The following is an 18,648-nucleotide window of genomic DNA, read 5'->3' as shown; positions in this document are numbered from 1 at the left end:
GGCTCCTCCCTGCCCTCTCTCTCTATCGGGCTCATCCCTGGCCTCTCTCTCTCTCCATCGGGCTCATCCCTGGCCTCGCTCTCTCTCTCTCTCCATCAGGCTCATCCCTGGCCTCTCTCTCTCTCCATCGGGCTCATCCCTGGCCTCTCTCTCTCTCTCCATCAGGCTCATCCCTGGCCTCTCTCTCTCTCCATCGGGCTCATCCCTGGCCGCTCTCTCTCTCCATCGGGCTCATCCCTGGCCTCTCTCTCTCTCTCTCCATCGGGCTCATCCCTGGCCTCTCTCTCTCTCCATCGGGCTCATCCCTGGCCTCTCTCTCTCTCCATCGGGCTCATCCCTGGCCTCTCTCGCTCTCTCTCCATCCATCGGGGTCATCCCTGGCCTCTCTCTCTCTCTCTCTCTCCATCCAGCTCATCCCTGGCCTCTCTCTCTCTCCATTGGGCTCATCCCTGGCCTCTCTCTCTCTCCATCGGGCTCATCCCTGGCCTCTCTCTCTCTCCATCGGGCTCATCCCTGGCCTCTCTCTCTCTCCATCGGGCTCATCCCTGGCCTCTCTCTCTCTCTTTTTGGTCCTTCATTCGGTCTTCTTTTCACTTCCTCCTTATGGAGCCTTCATACGGCTGACCGTCCTTTTACTCCCCCCTCCTCAATATACCTTCTTTCGCTCTAGTTCCCGCTAATTGTTTTCCCCCACTCTCTCTTTTCATGGCGTCCATAGGGTTGTCTGCTTTTGTAAGCTACCATATTAGGATTTATGACTCTCTCTCGACTGGGCCTTGGCTCCAAAAACCTCAAAGTCTGGGCCTGGGTGTTACTTTTCCCTGGTCAACCCAAGCATACTTAAACGATGCAGAGAGAGACAAACAAAAGCTGTCTGAAAGCAAGGAAATTGAACTGGTTTTGGAGGAGGGGGTGGGATGGAGAGTTAGTGGTAAGCCAGTGAACAGAGGAGGTTGCTGGTTTGGAAGGAATGTTGGTGTTTACTCTTAACCCCCCCCCCCCCTCCCTTCCCCCCCAGTCTCCTGTCCCTATCCCTGAACCACAGTCCTCAATGGAGGCTCTTGGCAGCCTCACTTTACAGGGCTATGCAAAAACTCACACCAGCTTTTTAAACCAGGCCCAGACCTGCCTGTTCATCACAAACAGCCCAATGTCTCACACTGGGGCCTCAAAGACAAATACATAAAGCACCCACTCCTCTGCCTCGGTCCACGTGGCCCCGCTGCTCAAACACACTCTGGCCCTGGCGTTTGAACAGAGTCAACCTCAGCACGCGCTAGCCAAGAATGCTAACCGTTTGCTCTTTAACTTGGCGAGAGGTCGACGAATAGGCCGTCAGCACAAAATCCGTTTTACAGGACACACACGGCTAACCGTCTTAAATGGCTCACACAGACTATAAAAGGGAAAAACCAAAAAGACACACAACTACTCTTGTAATTTGAACCGTTCAAAACAAACAGTGAAAGGCAGCTGCTACAACAGACTCCTGGCCACGTCATCCAGAGTACGCCAATCTTGGCAGCAGGTAAACTATCTGCTAGAAAGGTTAAATAAAGAACAGCTGAAAAGAGGAGAAGAATCAGAAGCTGTTCAAATATCAGGTGTGCAGCAGGCCCGGAGTGATGTTGTATAACAGGGGAACCTCTGTAATCAGGCTGATACTGTTGTTGTTATCCTGTGACTGTCGTCCCTCCCTGCCTGCCCCAGTAGCCTCCACTGTCCTGCTGAGATTGCTTTTCTTCCTGGCCACCAGTAGCCCGTGGCAAAGGGTCTGTGTGTGTGCTCATGTGTGTGTTTGTGTGCGTCTGTGCTGCAGTGTGCAGCGGGCGGCTGAGGATCAGCCCAGGCAAAGAGCAGATGTTGTCATGACACCTGACCTCGGGAGCAGACACCACTCTGGGGGGTTTCTCCACTGTTGGGCCAATCTGCCATCTGTCACTCTCGGAGGTCACCATGCACAGAAAGGCACTGTGCTTTGAAGACACACCGGCACGCAGGCGTACACATGAACACACACACGCATATATAGACACACACACACACACACGCACAGAGACGTACAGGCTCCACTCTTCAATACCAGCCTACGACAGCCATGCAGCCTACCTATGTTCACCATTTACCTACAGTATTGTAGTGTAGTTTCTCTAAAAGGGTCAAACACACAGTGCTGACTAACTGCAATTAGCACAGTGGCCGTCCTAACGCATCTGACCACTGAACATCAGCCGTCATTTTCTGTTCATTTCCTGACGATTCGGGGAATGTTGAATCGCAAAACTCAGCAGATGATTAACTGCAGACGGGGGATGTTTAGGTTGGTCTGTCTGCGCTATAAGACAAAAAGAACACTTGACTGTTCCAAGTAAATGTTCACCACGACACCATGAACATTTTGAGAATTGAACCTCAACACCGAATCGAGAAAGTGACAAACTTGACCATTTTGGGCCTGGAGCTAATTCAGTTTTTGTTTTTTCACAGTCCATCTCTCTTTTTTCATGCCTCCGACCACCTCTCTCTAAACTGCCTCCAGCCTGGAGTCAAACTCTTATAGGAACACTTTTTTCCCCTGCCTTGTGTTTCTCCTCTCTCATTTCCTGGCTGTTTGGTGTCTGTGTCTCTGCTAAGTATCCTTTAGTCTGATCTGTCTGAAAGCACTCCCCCAGGGCTTGCTGTGGTCCTGTGCCTCAGCCCCCCTCTCTCTCTCTAATCGTAGCTTCCCAGCCCACATCTGGTAGTGTTCATTAGAGGCCTGTTTATTTGGCCCTATTACTGACAGAGCCCATGGGAAAGGAACCGATCCCCCAGGGACACAACACAGAACAAGGGGCAGGAGGAGAGGCAGGGGATGCAGGCAGAGGCAGAAGGGAGATAGGAGGTGCAGGGGAGATATGGCGAGACAGGAACAGGGACAGGGAAGGAGGCTGCCTGGGGGATTTCTGACTCATGCTGCCTTCTCCTAATGACTGGTGGTGGTGTTGCTACTGCCTAGCCTGCTGCTTTACGAGACTGGGAACCTCTTAAGTGATTAAATGTGGCTGAAGGTGTGTGACACGGAAGCAGACCCTGACGGAGTAGTTACTGTACAGAGCTCAGTGTTGTGTTTGGTTGAGGTCTACCTATGAGAACATTTTATGAAGTTGAGGTGATTCAAACAGATGATATTGGCTTTAGTTTAGACCTAATTTCAGACCAATTTAAAAATGTTTTTTAAAGGACCTCCTTATCACTCCATTCAGAAGAAAGCCATTAACTTGTGTTTTGTGTTGTCTTTGTGAGGAGTATCCTGTGTGAATTTGTGTGTGTGAAAGTTCATAGAACACCTGCCGCTGTGAGGCAGTCTTCTGTTTGGAGTTGAATGCGAAAACCACAAGTAATCATGGGTATTATGGAGTGTGCTGCCTTGTGGGTGATGCAAGTCCCTTTTAGCTGTTCAGTTATGATCCACAGACAGACAGGTGGTCGGGCACAAATTCATCAAATGAGGAAATGCTTCTCTATTGTTGTTTTCTCTCCTGCCTCGCTGCACACGCGCACACACACAGATGGCCTCGCTGTCAGTCATATTAGCCGGTGATCAAAATGTATGTGATTTTTCTTTGTTACGTGTCACCCCTCAGACTCAAATATCTCTAATCCACAGCGTTGAAGTTCCCCAACGTCAAGTCGCTTCAATCAGTCAGAACAGAACAGTCAGCGGCTCAGTTCAGCCCCTCCTTTGCTCCACTGAGGTTTTTGCCAAAGGGAAGCCGACCCGGGCCCGGCGGCCCATGAAAGCCCAGGGCCCTGTGTGATGATATGATCACATACAATACAGCACCTTTTCTTCCCCCAGTCCTTCGAGGCTGTTTCCTGCGTCTGAATGAAAGGATGGGAGTGGGGGGGTGGAGTGGTGGACTAAAATGCAGGGATTCATCTGCCTCGTAGCAAACAGAGGTTGCATTGAAGCATCACTGGCCAGGACAAGGGCTGGCTTTCATTCATGAGTTTCAAGTTCTTTTGGTGTCCACATCACCAACGAACTATCATGGTCCAAACACACCAAGACAGTTGTGAAGAGGGCACGACAACACCTTTTCCCCCTCAGGAGACTGAAAAGATTTTGCATGGATCCCCTGATCCCCAAAAAGTTCTACAGCTGTCCCCATTGAGAGCATTCTGACCGGTTGCATCACCGCCTGGTATGGCAACTGCTCGGCATCTGACCGTAAGGCGCTACAGAGGGTAGTGTGTGCGGCCCAGTACATCACTGGGGCCAAGCTTCCTGCCATCCAGGACCTCTATAATAAGCGGTGTCGAAGGAAGGCCCAAAAAACTGTCAAAGACTCCAGACTGTTCTCTCTGTTACTGCACGGCAAGCGGTATCGTAGCGCCAAGTCTAGGACCAAAAGGCTCCTTAACAGCTTCTACCCCCAAGCCATAAGACTGCTGAACAATTAATCAAATGGCCAGCCGGACTACCGACTACCGGTCACTACCACACCACACATGCCAGGGAATGAATGGGCCTGCTTCTTATTTCACTTCAGTCAGAGAGTTTTAACACACACGTAGCTAGGCCATCTAACTAGCTTTCCAAAGGGGAATTCGTTAAAGCTTGGACAAACACTTGAGAGAATGATTATCCGAGGTTATATCAGTTCCAGCTCTTTGAATACAGTGCCTGCAGATTAGAACCTGTCATGGAAACCTTCGTCTCAGGTGCTAACTGGGCTATTTATGTCTTTCTGAAGGAGGGGAGACTGGCTGCTACTGCAGAAGACTTATTTCTCCAGGCAAGCAGGCTCGCAGACAGGCAGCACAGGGGCCATCTATGCTAAGGTGTGACTCCCCAAATACTGAGGCCTCAACTCAGCATGCATCATCACATCAAAGACTTCTCATCAGGCAAAATGTATGCACTGCATAGGGAATAGGGCCCCATTTTGGACACAACCTGAGTACAGGACAGGTTGATGAGTGACAGACATACAGCAATATTGCTCAAAATACCCTGGCTCAGTCTCATCCATACCACATCACTTCCAAATCTCCCTTCTCCAGTGGGGGACTAAGCCCTCCTCTGAAGCACAAGAGGTCACGTGACTCACTGTATCAATTGCCGGTCCAAAAAAAGACAGATATTTTGAGGAGTCTCTTCTGTTTTCCTGCCGACTGAGGCACAGTATGTGAAGCCCTCTCCAGACAGTGCATCTCTCATCTCCCTGGCTGAGGATCTGAAGCTAAGCCCCTTGATTCTAGCCATCCTAGAGTGTGGATCATATCTCTCTCTCTTGGGTTCTTATTGGCCCTACACTGCACTGCTTTCTGTTACTGTCATGTCAGCTTACTAGATGAGAGGCCTCCTTCAGATAAACTACCCTGGCCTGCCCTGATCCCAGTAGCTCTCATTCACCAGTCCAGATATGAGGGAGGAGCTCAGTATTCATGGCTTGGAATGTAAAGTAGGCAACCTACAGTACTACACTGAACAAAAATATAACCACTACATGCAACCATGCATCTGTTGGTCACAGATACCTTTAAAAAAAGGTAGGTGCGTGGATCAGAAAACCAGTCAGTATCTGGTGTGACCACCATTTGCCTCATGCAGCACGACACATGTCCTTCACATAGAGTTGATCAGGCTGTTGATTGTGCCCATGTGGAATGTTGTCCCACACCTGTGTAATGATCATGTTGGTCAATCAGCTTCTTGATATGCCACAACTGTCAGGTAGATGGATGATCTTGGCAAATGAGAAATGCTCACTAACAGAGTTGTATATGTGCACAAAAGTTCCAGAGAAATGAGCTTGTTAAGCTTGTTTTTATTTCAGCTCATGAAACATGGGACCAACACTTCACATGTTGTGTTTATAGTTTTGTTCAGTGGAAATAAAACTGAAGCATTGGATGGCACTTTACCTGGGAATACCACTTGTCTTGACTTCAGAGCGGCATTGTTTTAATTGAGGTGAAGGAAGGCCGTGATCCTGTCAGGAATGGGAACATGGCCGTGGAAATACACTTCCTGTATGCTCAGGGAAGGAATTTCATGGAGACCATCAAAACATATAACGTAGCCTATATTATTCAGACAGGCTGCCGCACAGACCGACGCCACCAGACCTCACCAACCTGCTCTTTTCCTCTCTCTCTCTCTCTCTCTCTCTCTCTCTCTCTCTCTCTCTCTCTCTCTCTCTCTCTCTCTCTCTCTCTCTCTCTCTCTCTCTCTCTCTCTCTCTCTCTCTCTCTCTCTCTCTCTCTCTCTCTCTCTCTCTCTCTCTCTCTCTCTCTCTCTCTCTCTCTCTCTCTCTCTCTCTCTCTCTCTCTCTCTCTCTCTCTCTCTCTCTCTCTCTCTCTCTCTCTCTCAATCTAAAGGGATTTATTGGCTATTGGCAAGGGAAACATATTTTTCTATGCCAAAGCAAGTTAAATAGATATTAAACAAAAGTGAAATAAACAATCCAAAACTAAACTGTAAACATTACACTCACAAAAGTTCCAAAGGAATAGAGACATTTCAAATGTCTTAATATGGCTATATACAGTGTTGTAACAATGTGCAAATAGTTCAAGTACAAAAGGGAAAATAAACATGAATATGGGCTGTATTTACAGTGTTGTTTGTTCTTCACTCGTTGCCCTTTTCTTGTTGCAACAGGTCACAAATCTTGCTGCTGTGATGGCACACTGTGTTATTTCACCCAATAGATATGGGAGTTTATCAAAATTGGATGTGTTCTAGAATATTTTGTGGGTCTGTGTAATCTAAAGGAAATATGTGTCTCTAATATGGTCATACACTTGGTTTTCATAACAATCGGAAATCTGTATTTTTGGACACCGATTTGGCCCCCCCGCCCCCCCAAAAAATATTTTTTACACCTTTATTTAACTAGGCAAGCCAGTTAAGAACACATTCTTATTTTCAATGGCGGCCTAGGAACAGTAACTTAACTGCCTTGTTCAGGGGCAGAACGACAGATTTTTATCTTGTCAGCTTGGGGAGTCAATCTTGCAAACTTACGGTTAACTAGTCCAACTCTCTAACCACCTGCCTTACATGTGCACTCCACGAGGAGCCTGCCTATTACGCGAATGCAGTAAGAAGCCAAGGAAAGTTGCTAGCTAGCATTCAACTTATCTTATAAAAAACAAAATCAATCAATCAATCATAATCACTAGTTAACTACACATGGTTGCATATAATCGATGTGGTGCGCATTCGCGAAAAAGGACTATCGTTACTCCAACATGTACCTAACCATAAACATCAATGCCTTTCTTAAAATCAATACACAAGTATATCTTTTTAAACCTGCATACTTAGCTAAAATAAATCCAGGTTAGCAGGCAATATTAACCAGGTGAAATTGTGTCACTTCTCTTGCGTTCATTGCACGCAGAGTCAGGGTATATGCAACAGTTTGGGCCGCCTGGCTCGTTGCGAACTAATTTGCCAGAGTTTTACGTAATTATGACATAACATTGAAGGTTGTGCAATGTAACAGGAATATCTAGACTTATGGATGCCACCCGTTTGATAAAATACAGAACGGTTCCTTATTTTACTGAAATAATACATGTTTTGTTTTCCGTATTCGACCATATCAATGACCAAAGGCTCGTATTTCTGTGTGTTGTTATGTTCTAATTAAGTCTATGATTTGATAGAGCAGTCTGACTGAGCGATGGTAGGCACCAGCAGGCTTATAAGCATTCATTCAAACAGCACTTTCGTGCGTTTTGCCAGCAGCTCTTCGCAATGCTTCAAGCATTGTGCAGTTTATGACTTCAAGCCTATCAACTCTCAAGTTTAGGCTGGTGTAACCGATGTGAAATGGCTAGCTATTTAGCGGGGTGCGCGCTAATAGCGTTTCAAAGGTCACTCGCTCTGAGACTTGGAGTAGTTGTTCCCCTTGCTCTGCATGGGTAACGCTGCTTCGAGGGTGGCTATTGTTGATGTGTTCCTGGTTCAAGCCCAGGTGGCGGCGAGGAGAGGGACGGAAGCTATACTGTTACACTGGCAATACTAGAGTGCCTATAAGAACATCCAATAGTCAAAGGTATATGAAATCCAAATCGTATACAGAGAAATAGTCCTATAATTCCTATAATAACTACAACCTAAAACTTCTTACCTGGGAATATTGAAGACTCATGTTAAAAGGAACCACCAGCTTTCATATGTTCTCATGTTCTGAGCAAGGAACTTAAACGTTAGCTTTCTTACATGGCACATATTGCACTTCTCCGACACTTTGTTTTTGCATTATTTAAACCAAATTGAACATGTTTCATTATTTATTTGAGGCTAAATTGATTTTATTGATGTATTATATTAAGTTAAAATAAGTGTTCATTCAGTATTGTTGTAATTGTCATTATTACAAATAAATAAATAAAAATCAGCCGATTAATCGGTATCGGCGTTGAAAAATCATAATCGGTCGACCTCTAGTTTCCACCTCATTTTGTGGCGGTGTGCACATAGCCTGTCTTCTCTTGAGAGTTAGGTCTGCCTACGGCGGCCTCTCTCAGTAGCAATGCTCACTGAGTCTGTATTTCTCTCATCAAACCTCCAATATGAGGCCTTGGGTCTACTGTATCTTATGGGTTCATGGGTCTTCATTAGGCCTAACTTATAACCTGAAAAGACTGAAGGGATCATGCCAATTAACCCACCTGGATGTGGTTAGTCCTCCAGGCATTAACTTATGTTGTCAACAATTCAGTAGGACCTGCCACACAATTCTTTGATTTTGAAAAGACAAAGCAAGCCAGTTTAGCCTACCTGTTGAGAAACCCATGAACATTCAGTGGAAGATTGTGGAAAGAAACTAGCAGCGTTGTTGACATTAAGCCACGGTATTAGAATTGGATTAATCTGATAGGGTGCACTTAGCTTGCTCTGCTGAATGTTCCCATTTTAGTCATCATTTTTCACATCACAAGCACTGTTTAAAGTTTGTCCAAACATACTGTATACCCATAAACAAACATTTCCAGCATTGAACACTAGAGAAGACACAACACAACCTCTGACCTCTGTCTGTACATTCCAGACACATTGTGGGATTGTTAACTCTCGTTACCGTGGGATAATACAAAAAATGAAGGCATAGTAAAAGACACACAAAAGGAAGGCGTAGTAGAAAAAAAAAAATATCAGCTCTCTCCAAAAAATGTGGTGCTCCAGTCTAGCAGGCCACTAATCACAATCTCCATGTTTAATTAGGAGAGTCTGAGGACAGTGGCAGGCACAATGATGGCTTTGTGGCGCAACAAGGGGGGCGAAACACTGCCAGACACAATTAAGATGTGGCCCAGAGCCAAAATGGCTGCCTGGGCCTGCAGGAGCCAAGAGCCGACCTGCCCTGATTGAACCTCTGCGCTAGTCCAGTTTCATCCCACTCCACTACAGCTCAGTAAGGCAACACTGGCACTCAAATAACAGGCTGGAAGCAGAGCCAATGTTCAGGTAGCCTTTGTGCAACAGGGGTAAGAGGGGTCAGGGGACAATAGAAGTTCTACATGTCGTTGATGTAGAAGAGCTACTGAACGCTTTGTATTGACCTGCTCATTTCACTTTAAAAATGGAGAACAACAACAACCTCAGATATGCATTACAACTTGTTTACTAATTTACAGTCTCTTTATGTATCTGTTCACAATTATGAAACCATCCAGTCTAATTACCCTCTACTTCCATCTGTCCTTCAGATGAAAATCTCTCAAGAGAGAGAAAGCCCATTCAACAATCAACAGGGGGACAAAACCCTTGAGCAGGGGGAGCGGGGGGAAGGACAGGGGCTGCAGCCAGAACTCACTGGGAAGCATCACCCAGATTAGTCACACAGAATTCATCTGACTGGAGAACAATGGCCGCCGAGCTTCTGGCAAAGCCCAGCTGTCGCTCCGTGAAAGAAAAGAGAAACAAGATTTAGGACTAAGAGTGAGTGTCTCCAACAGAGACTTCTGCTGGAGAGAGGGGAGAGGGAGCCTGCATTCAGTAGCAGTGGGCTGGGCTGAGCAGGCTGCGAGACACACAAACACAGCGACCCCCCCGGTGCAGTCCTCTTCAAAACCCACACATCTCATTCATTCGCTGGCCCAGGCCTAGGTTGTAATTGTCTTCCAAGGATAGGCATGTGCTACTCTCTTAGGCAACTGAAAATGCCTTCAGAGGCCCAAGCTAGGCCTCAACTCAACATGATCAAATTAAACAACTTCATGTTCTTGGATATGTCATTTACTAAATGCTCTCTGGAATGTATAATATGTATTTTATGCAGGAGTTTGCTGTGCATATTTACCTCGTGTAAAGGGATTTGAAACTTACTTGCACTCTCCATTTCCGTCAGCCGTGGCCTCACACCTCCCCAGGTTCAAACACGACTCGGTGGACATAGAGCATCTTAGGCCTGCAAACAGAACGAGTCAATACAACACACACACAACCTCTTAATTCTTTTCACAATTGAAGAGAAGATTTTGATATACAGTCATCAATGGATGGTTTTGGAAAAGCAACAAGACGTGAACAAAATAACATCCAAATGCTTGAGTATTAAACAACAGAAATATCCTTCATGATGACGATTGTAAGGACTAGGTGTGACTACTGCCACCTTGAAGTGCAGTTTGTGGTGAATGGGACTTGACACACTGGTAGGCACATTCTTCCTTTGCAGCTGTCCCAAAGAATGTACAATATTTGGGGAGTAACATAGCGCTGCAAAATGATTCTGTGTAACTCGACTCAAACCTGCCTCAATGGTTAAGGCTTGAATATTCATATTCCTAGGCTGAACAGTGAACTTTCTTGCAAACGCAGAGCGAATGGCGCAAGCCGCATCTGTCAGCCGAGAGCACAACAGTTAGTGTTATCCAGGATCCTATGATGACAATACAATGTCCTGCCTGGCTATCTGTAAATACAAAATAAATGTGAAGGTGCAATATGCAGAAATCGCTCCACCATTTCCTGGTAGCAAAAATTCTAATTGTTTGCCTAATTTCAGTTTATGTGACAAGACAAGAATGTATAGTGTAGAAAATCATTGTACCATCTAAAGCGCTGTGAAATATATTTTCAATAACCATTTTTTTTTTCCAGCTGTTTGAAGCTGGTGTACAAAACCGAAAGTAAAACGCAAAAACGGAACTTAAGAACTGTAAGCATAGATCTACTGCTTCTTAGATCTATAACTCACATTTCTATGTCAATTTGGTGGGGTCACCCACAAAGTCACATATCGTCCTGAGATCCATAATTTTTGTCCTCCAGTGGATATCAGATCTTGGTCCGTACCTGAGGCCATACAAGCCACTTTATTGAGTCCTGTTGTCCCCTTGAGAGGACATCCTTGCCAACTTTATCTTCCTGGTTCTAAAAATAATGTCTGCTTCACATTTTATGGAAATGTAAAAAGTGTGTGTAATTATAAATTATAATTTTTGTGAGTTTGATATTTAAATTGTTTCTAGTAAGTGAACATCTCAGGAATAATTCAGTGAGCAGTCAGGACTGTGTCACGTTAAATAATAGTCAAATAAGAGCAGGACATGTCCTCTGCAACTATGTTTTTCACCTACTGTACCCATTGACTGTAATGTAAATGTTATCACATTTACGTCCTAATGACCACTAAAGAGGACAATTTTGCACTTCAAATAACTGATAAACAACATTTTAAAAATAATAATAACCTTGGTAACATGTTTTCGTTCTTCACCCCAAACACTTATTTTATGTAAAAAATATTTACATGTATATACAGTACCAGTCAAAAGTTTGGACACACCTACTTATTCATGGGTTTTTCTTTATTAAGACATCAACACCATGAAATAACACATAGGGAATCATGTTGTATCCAAAGAAAAGTGTTAAACAAATCAAAATATATTTTAGATTCTTCAAAGTTGCTGCCCATTGCCTTGATGGCACCTTTGCACGCTCTTGGTATTCTCTCAACCAGCTTCATGAGGAATGCTTTTCCAACTGTCTTGAATGAGTTCCCACATATGCTGAGCACTTCTTGGCTGCTTTTCCTTCACTCCGCGGTCAAACTCATCCCTAATCATCACAATTGGGTTGAAGTCGGGTGATTGTGGAGGCCAGGTCATCTGATGCAGCACTCCATCACTCTCCTTCTTGGTCAAATAGCTCTTACACAACCTGGAGGTGTGTTGGGTCATTGTCCTGTTGAAAAACAAATTATAGTCCCACTAAGCACAAACCAGATGGGTTGGCGAATCAATGCAAAATGCTGTGGTAGCCATGCTGGTTAAGTGTGCCTTGAATTATAAATAAATCACTGACAGTGGCACCAGCAAAAGCACCCTCACACCTCCTCCTCCATGCTTCACGGTGGGAACCACACATGCGGAGATCATCCGTTCACCTACTCTGCGTTCACAAAGACATGGCGGTTGGAACCAAAAATCTTACATTTGGACTCATCAGACCAAAGGACAGATTTCCACCGGTCTAATGTCCATTGCTCATGTTTCTTAGCCCAAGCAAGTCTCTTCTTATTATTGGTGTCCTTTAGTAGTGTTTTTTTTTTTTTAAACCAATTAAACCATGAAGGTCTGATTCATGCAGTCCCTGAACAGCTGATGTTGAGATGTGTCTGTTATTTATTTGGGCTGCAATCTGAGGTGCAGTTAACTCTAAAGAACGTATTCCCTGCAGCAGAGGTAACTCTGGGTCTTCTTTTCCTGTGGCGGTCCACATGAGAGCCAGTTTCATCATAGCACTTGATGGTTTTTGCGAATACATTTGAAGAAACTTCAAAGTTCTCGAAATGTTCAGGATTGACTGACCTTCATGTCTTAAACTAAGTAATGACGGACTGTCATTTCTCTTTGCTTATTTAAGCTGTTCTTGCCATAATATGACCACCCCTACCTTGTCACAACACAACTGATTGGGTCAAACGCATTACGAAGGAAAGAAATTCCACAAATGAACTTATAACAAGGCACAATTGTCAATTGAAACGCATTCCAGGTGACTACCTCATGAAGCTGGTTGAGAGAAGGCCAAGAGTGTGCAAAGCTGTCATCAAGGCAAAGGGTGGCTACTTTGAAGAATCTCAAATATAAAATATATTTTGATTTGTTTAACACTTTTTTGGTTACTACTTGATTCCATATGTATTTTTTTCATAGTTTAGTGTTGATGTCTTCACTATTATTCTACAATGTAGAAAATAATAAATATGAAGAAAAACCCTTGACAAACTATAGATTTTGCAAGTCCGTTGGGACATCTACTTTGTGCATGACACAAGTCATTTTTCCAACAATTGTTTACAGACAGATTATTTCACTTATAATTCACTGTATCACAATTCCAGTTGGTCAGAAGTTTACATACACTAAGTTGACTGTGCTTTTAAACAGAGATTATGTATTTGGTGCAGAGATTAATTAATTTGGTGCGAAATGTGCAGATCAATCTCAGAACAACAGCAAAGGACCTTGTGAAGATGCTGGAGGAAACAGGTAGAAAAGTATCTATATCCACAGTAAAACAAGTTCTATATCGACATAACCTGAAAGGCTGCTCAGCAAGGAAGAAGCCACTGCTCCAAAACCGCCATAAAAAAGCCAGACTACAGTTTGCAACTGCACATGGGGACAAAGATTGTACTTTTTGGAGAAATGTCCTCTGGTCTGATGAAACAAAAATAGAACTGTTTGGCCATAATGATCATCGTTATGTTTGGAGGAAAAAGGGGGAAGTTTGCAAGTCAAAGAACACCATCCCAACTGTGAAGCACGGGAGTGGGAGCATCATGTTGTGGGGGTGCTTTGCTGCAGGAGGGACTGGTGCACTTCACAAAATAGATGGCTTCATGAGGCAGGAAAATTGTGTGGATATATTGAAGCAACATCTCAAGATGTTAAAGCTTGGTCACAAAGGGGTCTTCCAAATGGACAATGACCCCAAGCATACTTCCAAAGTTGTGGCAAAATGGCTTAAGGACAACAAAGTCAAGGTATTGGAGTGGCCATCACAAAGCCCTGATCTCAATCCTATAGAAAATGTGTGGGCAGAAGGCTACCCAAAACGTTTGACCCAAGTTAAACAATTTAAAGTCAATGCTACCAAATCCAAATTGAGTGTATGTAATCATTTTCTCTACTATTATTCTGACATTTCACATTCTTAAAATTAAGTGGTGATCCTAACTGACCTAAAACAGGGAATTTTTACTAGGATTAAATGTCAGGAATTGTGAAAAACTGAGTTTAAATCTTTTTGGCTAAGGTGTATGTAAACTTCCGACTTCAGCTGTGATATATATATATATGTGTGTGTATATATATATATATATATATATATATATATATATATATATATATGTGTATATATATATAAATTAGTGCACAGTAAATGCTGATATATATATAAATAATCAGGTCTCATGAGCATATTGCAAAGAAAGAAAACTGATGCTGGAATATATTCTTAACTGTCACATTTTAAAACGCAATTTTAAGTATTGCCCTCAAAAATAAGATGCCTTTGAAGTTCGAATGCAACAAGTGCAACATTCTGACATCGTTCTACAATCAATGTCACTTCTTCCCATTTGTTCTTCCCTGCACATCAGTATTTACTGTGCACTAATACGATTTTATGAGTGAACTCATGGAAAACATCTACGTAATAAATGTACAATTTCACTATCGAACAAAACACGGTTGACTATTGTTATTGCACTTACCTCGTGTTAGAGCAATAAGCGACAACAGGAAAGTTAGTTTCACAAAGAAATGATGCATTCCTTCTTTTCTGATTTAAAATGGATGTATAATTCCAATTGGAGTTATCATAGATCCTGTTAATTTTCCTCTTCGACAGTTTAAAAAAACGTCCAATTCATCATTTCATAGATCCCAAAAAAAGTAAACGTTTGCGGCGTGTCTCTAAACTTCGTACATGCGATGTTTTCACTCCAGCTTCGGAGTTGTAAATGACTCAATTCCCGTAACCACATATAGGGGCGTTATGGTTCCGCGCCACTAGGTCTACTTCGCCCACGACAGCTATTCATTATTTTATTTAATCTATAAATGTTCTGAGGAGCAGTGGGAAAATACGCACACCCTGTAAAGCTATAAAAGTAGCACCTTTTAAAAATAAAAAAATAAAATTAATTAAAAAAAATAAATATATATATATATATGTCCCAGGCGTTTCCTGTTGGTAGATTTAGCAATCACTGACAAAACAGATACTTTAAAGCGACAGTATGTAGAATTCCCAGTAAATCTATGAATTGAATCCTCAATTAAACCAGGTTAAACAGTTAACCCTTAGTTTGGAAGAATATGTAGTTTGTGTTATGTATGTCTTATGTCATAACCAATTTATAACCAAATTAAGGACATATTCCTACATTGTTTATATTTTTGTTGGTGGCCCACACTTTGATTGATTGCTCATTTTACAGTGTGACTTTCACATCACTAAAACACAAATGTAGAAGCGATCTTATCTTTCAGCAGCCCAAGTGAAGGTGTTCTCTGGTTACTATCATTTTCACACACTCAACATACAGACAAAATCATTCTGTTTTGCTCTCAAAGTTGTGGGAAATGTGTTTGTTTTTCACAGAGGTATGCATGATTAAAATGTTATCTAGCATGTGAGCCATGATAACAGATCTAATCCTCCATATCTGGTAAGTAAACGCTGACAGTAGGCCTGAAACAGATAAATACATTTTGGTTGTGCTTAATCAGCAAACACAGAGCAGGTCAGATTTCAAATGTATTCCATCCAATGGCACGTTGACGCAAAGTATTATATATATATATTTTTTTAAATCCTTTGTTACGGATATGGGCTTTGCAATGCCTAAATATCATGGGTAAAAATCAAGAAGGCCCTTAATGAGAATGTTTTAGTCTTTTTCTGGTGACTTTGGTTTCATAGGCTTGTATGTGTATCCTAAATGGGTCAGATCACAATCAGATCGTCAGTACAAAAAACTTCCATTCCCAAACAACATTCATTCATTTCAAAATGTTGCAATAATTCATTTGGAACTAATCATAACCAAAAAGAAGGGGAAATATTTGCAACTGGTGTTTTTTTATGCCTGCAGGGCTTAATTTGTTCAGTGGGGAATCCATATTTCTGTATGACGTTTAAAGGAGCTGCATTCGCAACAGGACCTCCAGGTAGAACATCAACCTGGAGTGTGGCATGAGGAAGACTGAAGCCAACTTTGCGGCCCTGGGGCCTGAGAATGGAGAGAAGGGTTGGAAGAGGAGAGAATGGTAAAGGAGTGAAGGGTTGTGGGAGAATATGATGGAGAGAAGGTAAAGTGGTTGAGGAGGTGGCGATGGTGACAAAAAAACAGCAATTACCAACCTGTTTTTCTAACTTTTACAGGAAAACATAGATAAAAGCAATGGAAATTATATAATCGGTTATGGCTTTATCTCCAATCTGTCACATTCCACGGCTGAGTTTTAACAGAATTTGTGTTGCCTTCCTTCTCATTGTGTTGACCTGGGCCATTTCAATGGCCTCCAGTCCAGTGGCTATTACAGATGCAGGACCATAATATTCCACTTAGAAAATGGTTTTATCCAAAGCAATTTACAGTTCAGCGAGTACACATATTTTTTTATTTAAAGTTGAAATACGTAAATGGGGAAACAGTGCCACGGTTTGTTTTGTTGATGAAACCGAGGAGAGGAGTGACCGGCAGCATAAAAAACCAAACAAATCGCAGTCCATATTCTGCTTTTCTATCGCATGTGTAATGATGTCCGAGGGGGGAACGAAACACTGTTTGTTGTTTGAAGTAGCTTCTTTGTTGTTATAATATCTCAAACAGACGTGGCATTTACACCAAGTATGGATTCCATCTGGAAGTATATGTGATCCCTACAGGGATTGAAACCACTACCTTGAGCTTTCTAGAGCCACTCTCTTGCCAACTATCAACTCAAGCCACTGAAAACAGGCTACTGTACAGTACAGTGTAGAATCTCACTATTATGATCACTCCCTGTAAATGAATTGTGTTTTTCTACCTGTTTGTGCCTGTCCTGTCTTGACTTGCCTCGTTAAATAAAGGTTCAATTAAAAATATATATAAAAGTTGGCTATGTTAGCACTCCAAGTTGAGTTTATCACTGTTTGGAGAGACACTAGTTTCAGTTTGTTTTAGGTTGAGATTGACTATTTCTGAGTTAATCTCAGAGCAATCACTGCTTGACTAAACATTGACATGGTTTATCTAAACAACGTGGTCTCAGGGCAAATAGTTTATTCTGTAATTAAATCTGTGGCACTAGGTTACATTATGAATGGAAGCGGTCATACATAGAATATTATCCAAACTATAGAATGTATAGTATCGTACGTTTTACCCGGTCGTACAATAGCATATGAATTGGATGATGAAATGTATCATACGTCTTGGTAGCCAGCAGAAACAACACTTTAGGCTTAGTGTCTTGCTTAGCAGTCATTCAATCTTCTCAGTGTAACAGTTGGGATAAGGGGACAATTCGGAGTACAAAGCACTTCTCATCCCTGGATTGAGGTATGTTTTCAGAGCCTTATCTCGCGGCGGCTCTGTGGTGTCTTACTTTAAGCAAACATCCTCTCCGACCCAGTAGTACAGCTTTAAGCAAGCCTAAGGTGTCGGATCTGCTGGGTAACATCTTGGAGGACGTATATTATTCTACAAATTTCTCTGAGACCAGATTGCTTGTTGCACCATAATAACAAAGGAGAATTATGGGGAGAATTTACGTTGGCGGATAATTTACATAGAAAGTTAGAAGAAGTAAAACGACAAAGGGCAGGTGAATTCACGTAGCAGGTTAGGTGAATTGGGTTATGTTTAGAATAAGGGGAAGTGTTAGCTAAAATGTTACAGTTGTCACCCGACCTGACTCGAACATGCAAACTTTGGATTGCCTGACAATCATGGATTACACCACCCATCTGTATTACACCCACCCATCCTCACCGACCAATCTCCTTACTCTTGTTTCTGTCAAAAGTAACTAAATCATTAGTAGGTATCATACATCCTGGAGGTGCTGAGAAATACACTACATGACCAAAGGTGGACACCAACTTGTCGAACATCATTAATTTGGGGTTTATTCCCCCTTTGCTGCTATAACAGCCTCCGATCTCAACAAACCATTTCTGTATGGACCTCGCTTTGTGCTTTGGGATCATGAGTGGTGCAGCGGTCTAAAGCACTGCATCGCAGTGCTATAGGCATCACTAAAGACTCAGGTTCAATCCTGGGCTGTATCACAACCAACAGGGTTGGTAGTCCCATAGGGCAATGCACAATTGACCTAGCGTCGTTAGGGGAGGGTTTGGCCGGGGTAGGCCGACAATACTGACTTACCTGGTTAAATAAAAAATACATGTGCACAGGGGCATTGTCATTCCCCAAACTGTTGCCACAAAGCACAGAATTGTTTAGAATGTCATTGTACGCTGTAGCGTTAAGATTTCCCTTCAATGGAATTAAGGAATGGTACCACCGAGTGCTGAAGCACCTCTGTCTGAGGTTGCAACACTCACTATCGAGTTCCAAACTGCAACTTGAAGCAACATCAGCACAAGAACTCTTCGTCGGGAGCTTC

At 43.0% G+C, this 18,648-nt stretch overlaps 1 protein-coding gene across 2 annotated transcripts in view; it reads right to left on the bottom strand.

Moving 5' to 3' along the window:
* LOC110535851 (neurogenic locus notch homolog protein 1) overlaps window positions 1-15,003 on the bottom strand; it is a 47,833-nt gene extending 32,830 nt beyond the window's left edge. For both annotated transcript variants that reach the window (XM_021621178.2, XM_021621179.2), the window contains exons 1-2: window positions 14,739-15,003; window positions 10,334-10,415 (exon numbers count right to left, since the gene is read on the bottom strand). In XM_021621178.2, coding sequence (XP_021476853.2) covers window positions 10,334-10,415; window positions 14,739-14,796 — 140 coding nt within the window. In that variant the 5' untranslated portion in view covers window positions 14,797-15,003. The remainder of the gene's footprint in view (window positions 1-10,333; window positions 10,416-14,738) is intronic.
* Between the last annotated feature and the right edge of the window lie 3,645 nt (window positions 15,004-18,648).

The sequence above is a fragment of the Oncorhynchus mykiss genome, chromosome 11 (genome assembly GCF_013265735.2).
Source record: "Oncorhynchus mykiss isolate Arlee chromosome 11, USDA_OmykA_1.1, whole genome shotgun sequence".
Classification (NCBI taxonomy): domain Eukaryota; kingdom Metazoa; phylum Chordata; class Actinopteri; order Salmoniformes; family Salmonidae; genus Oncorhynchus; species Oncorhynchus mykiss.
Note: the sequence above shows the minus strand (reverse complement) of the source record. Positions and strands in the feature narration are given on the sequence as shown.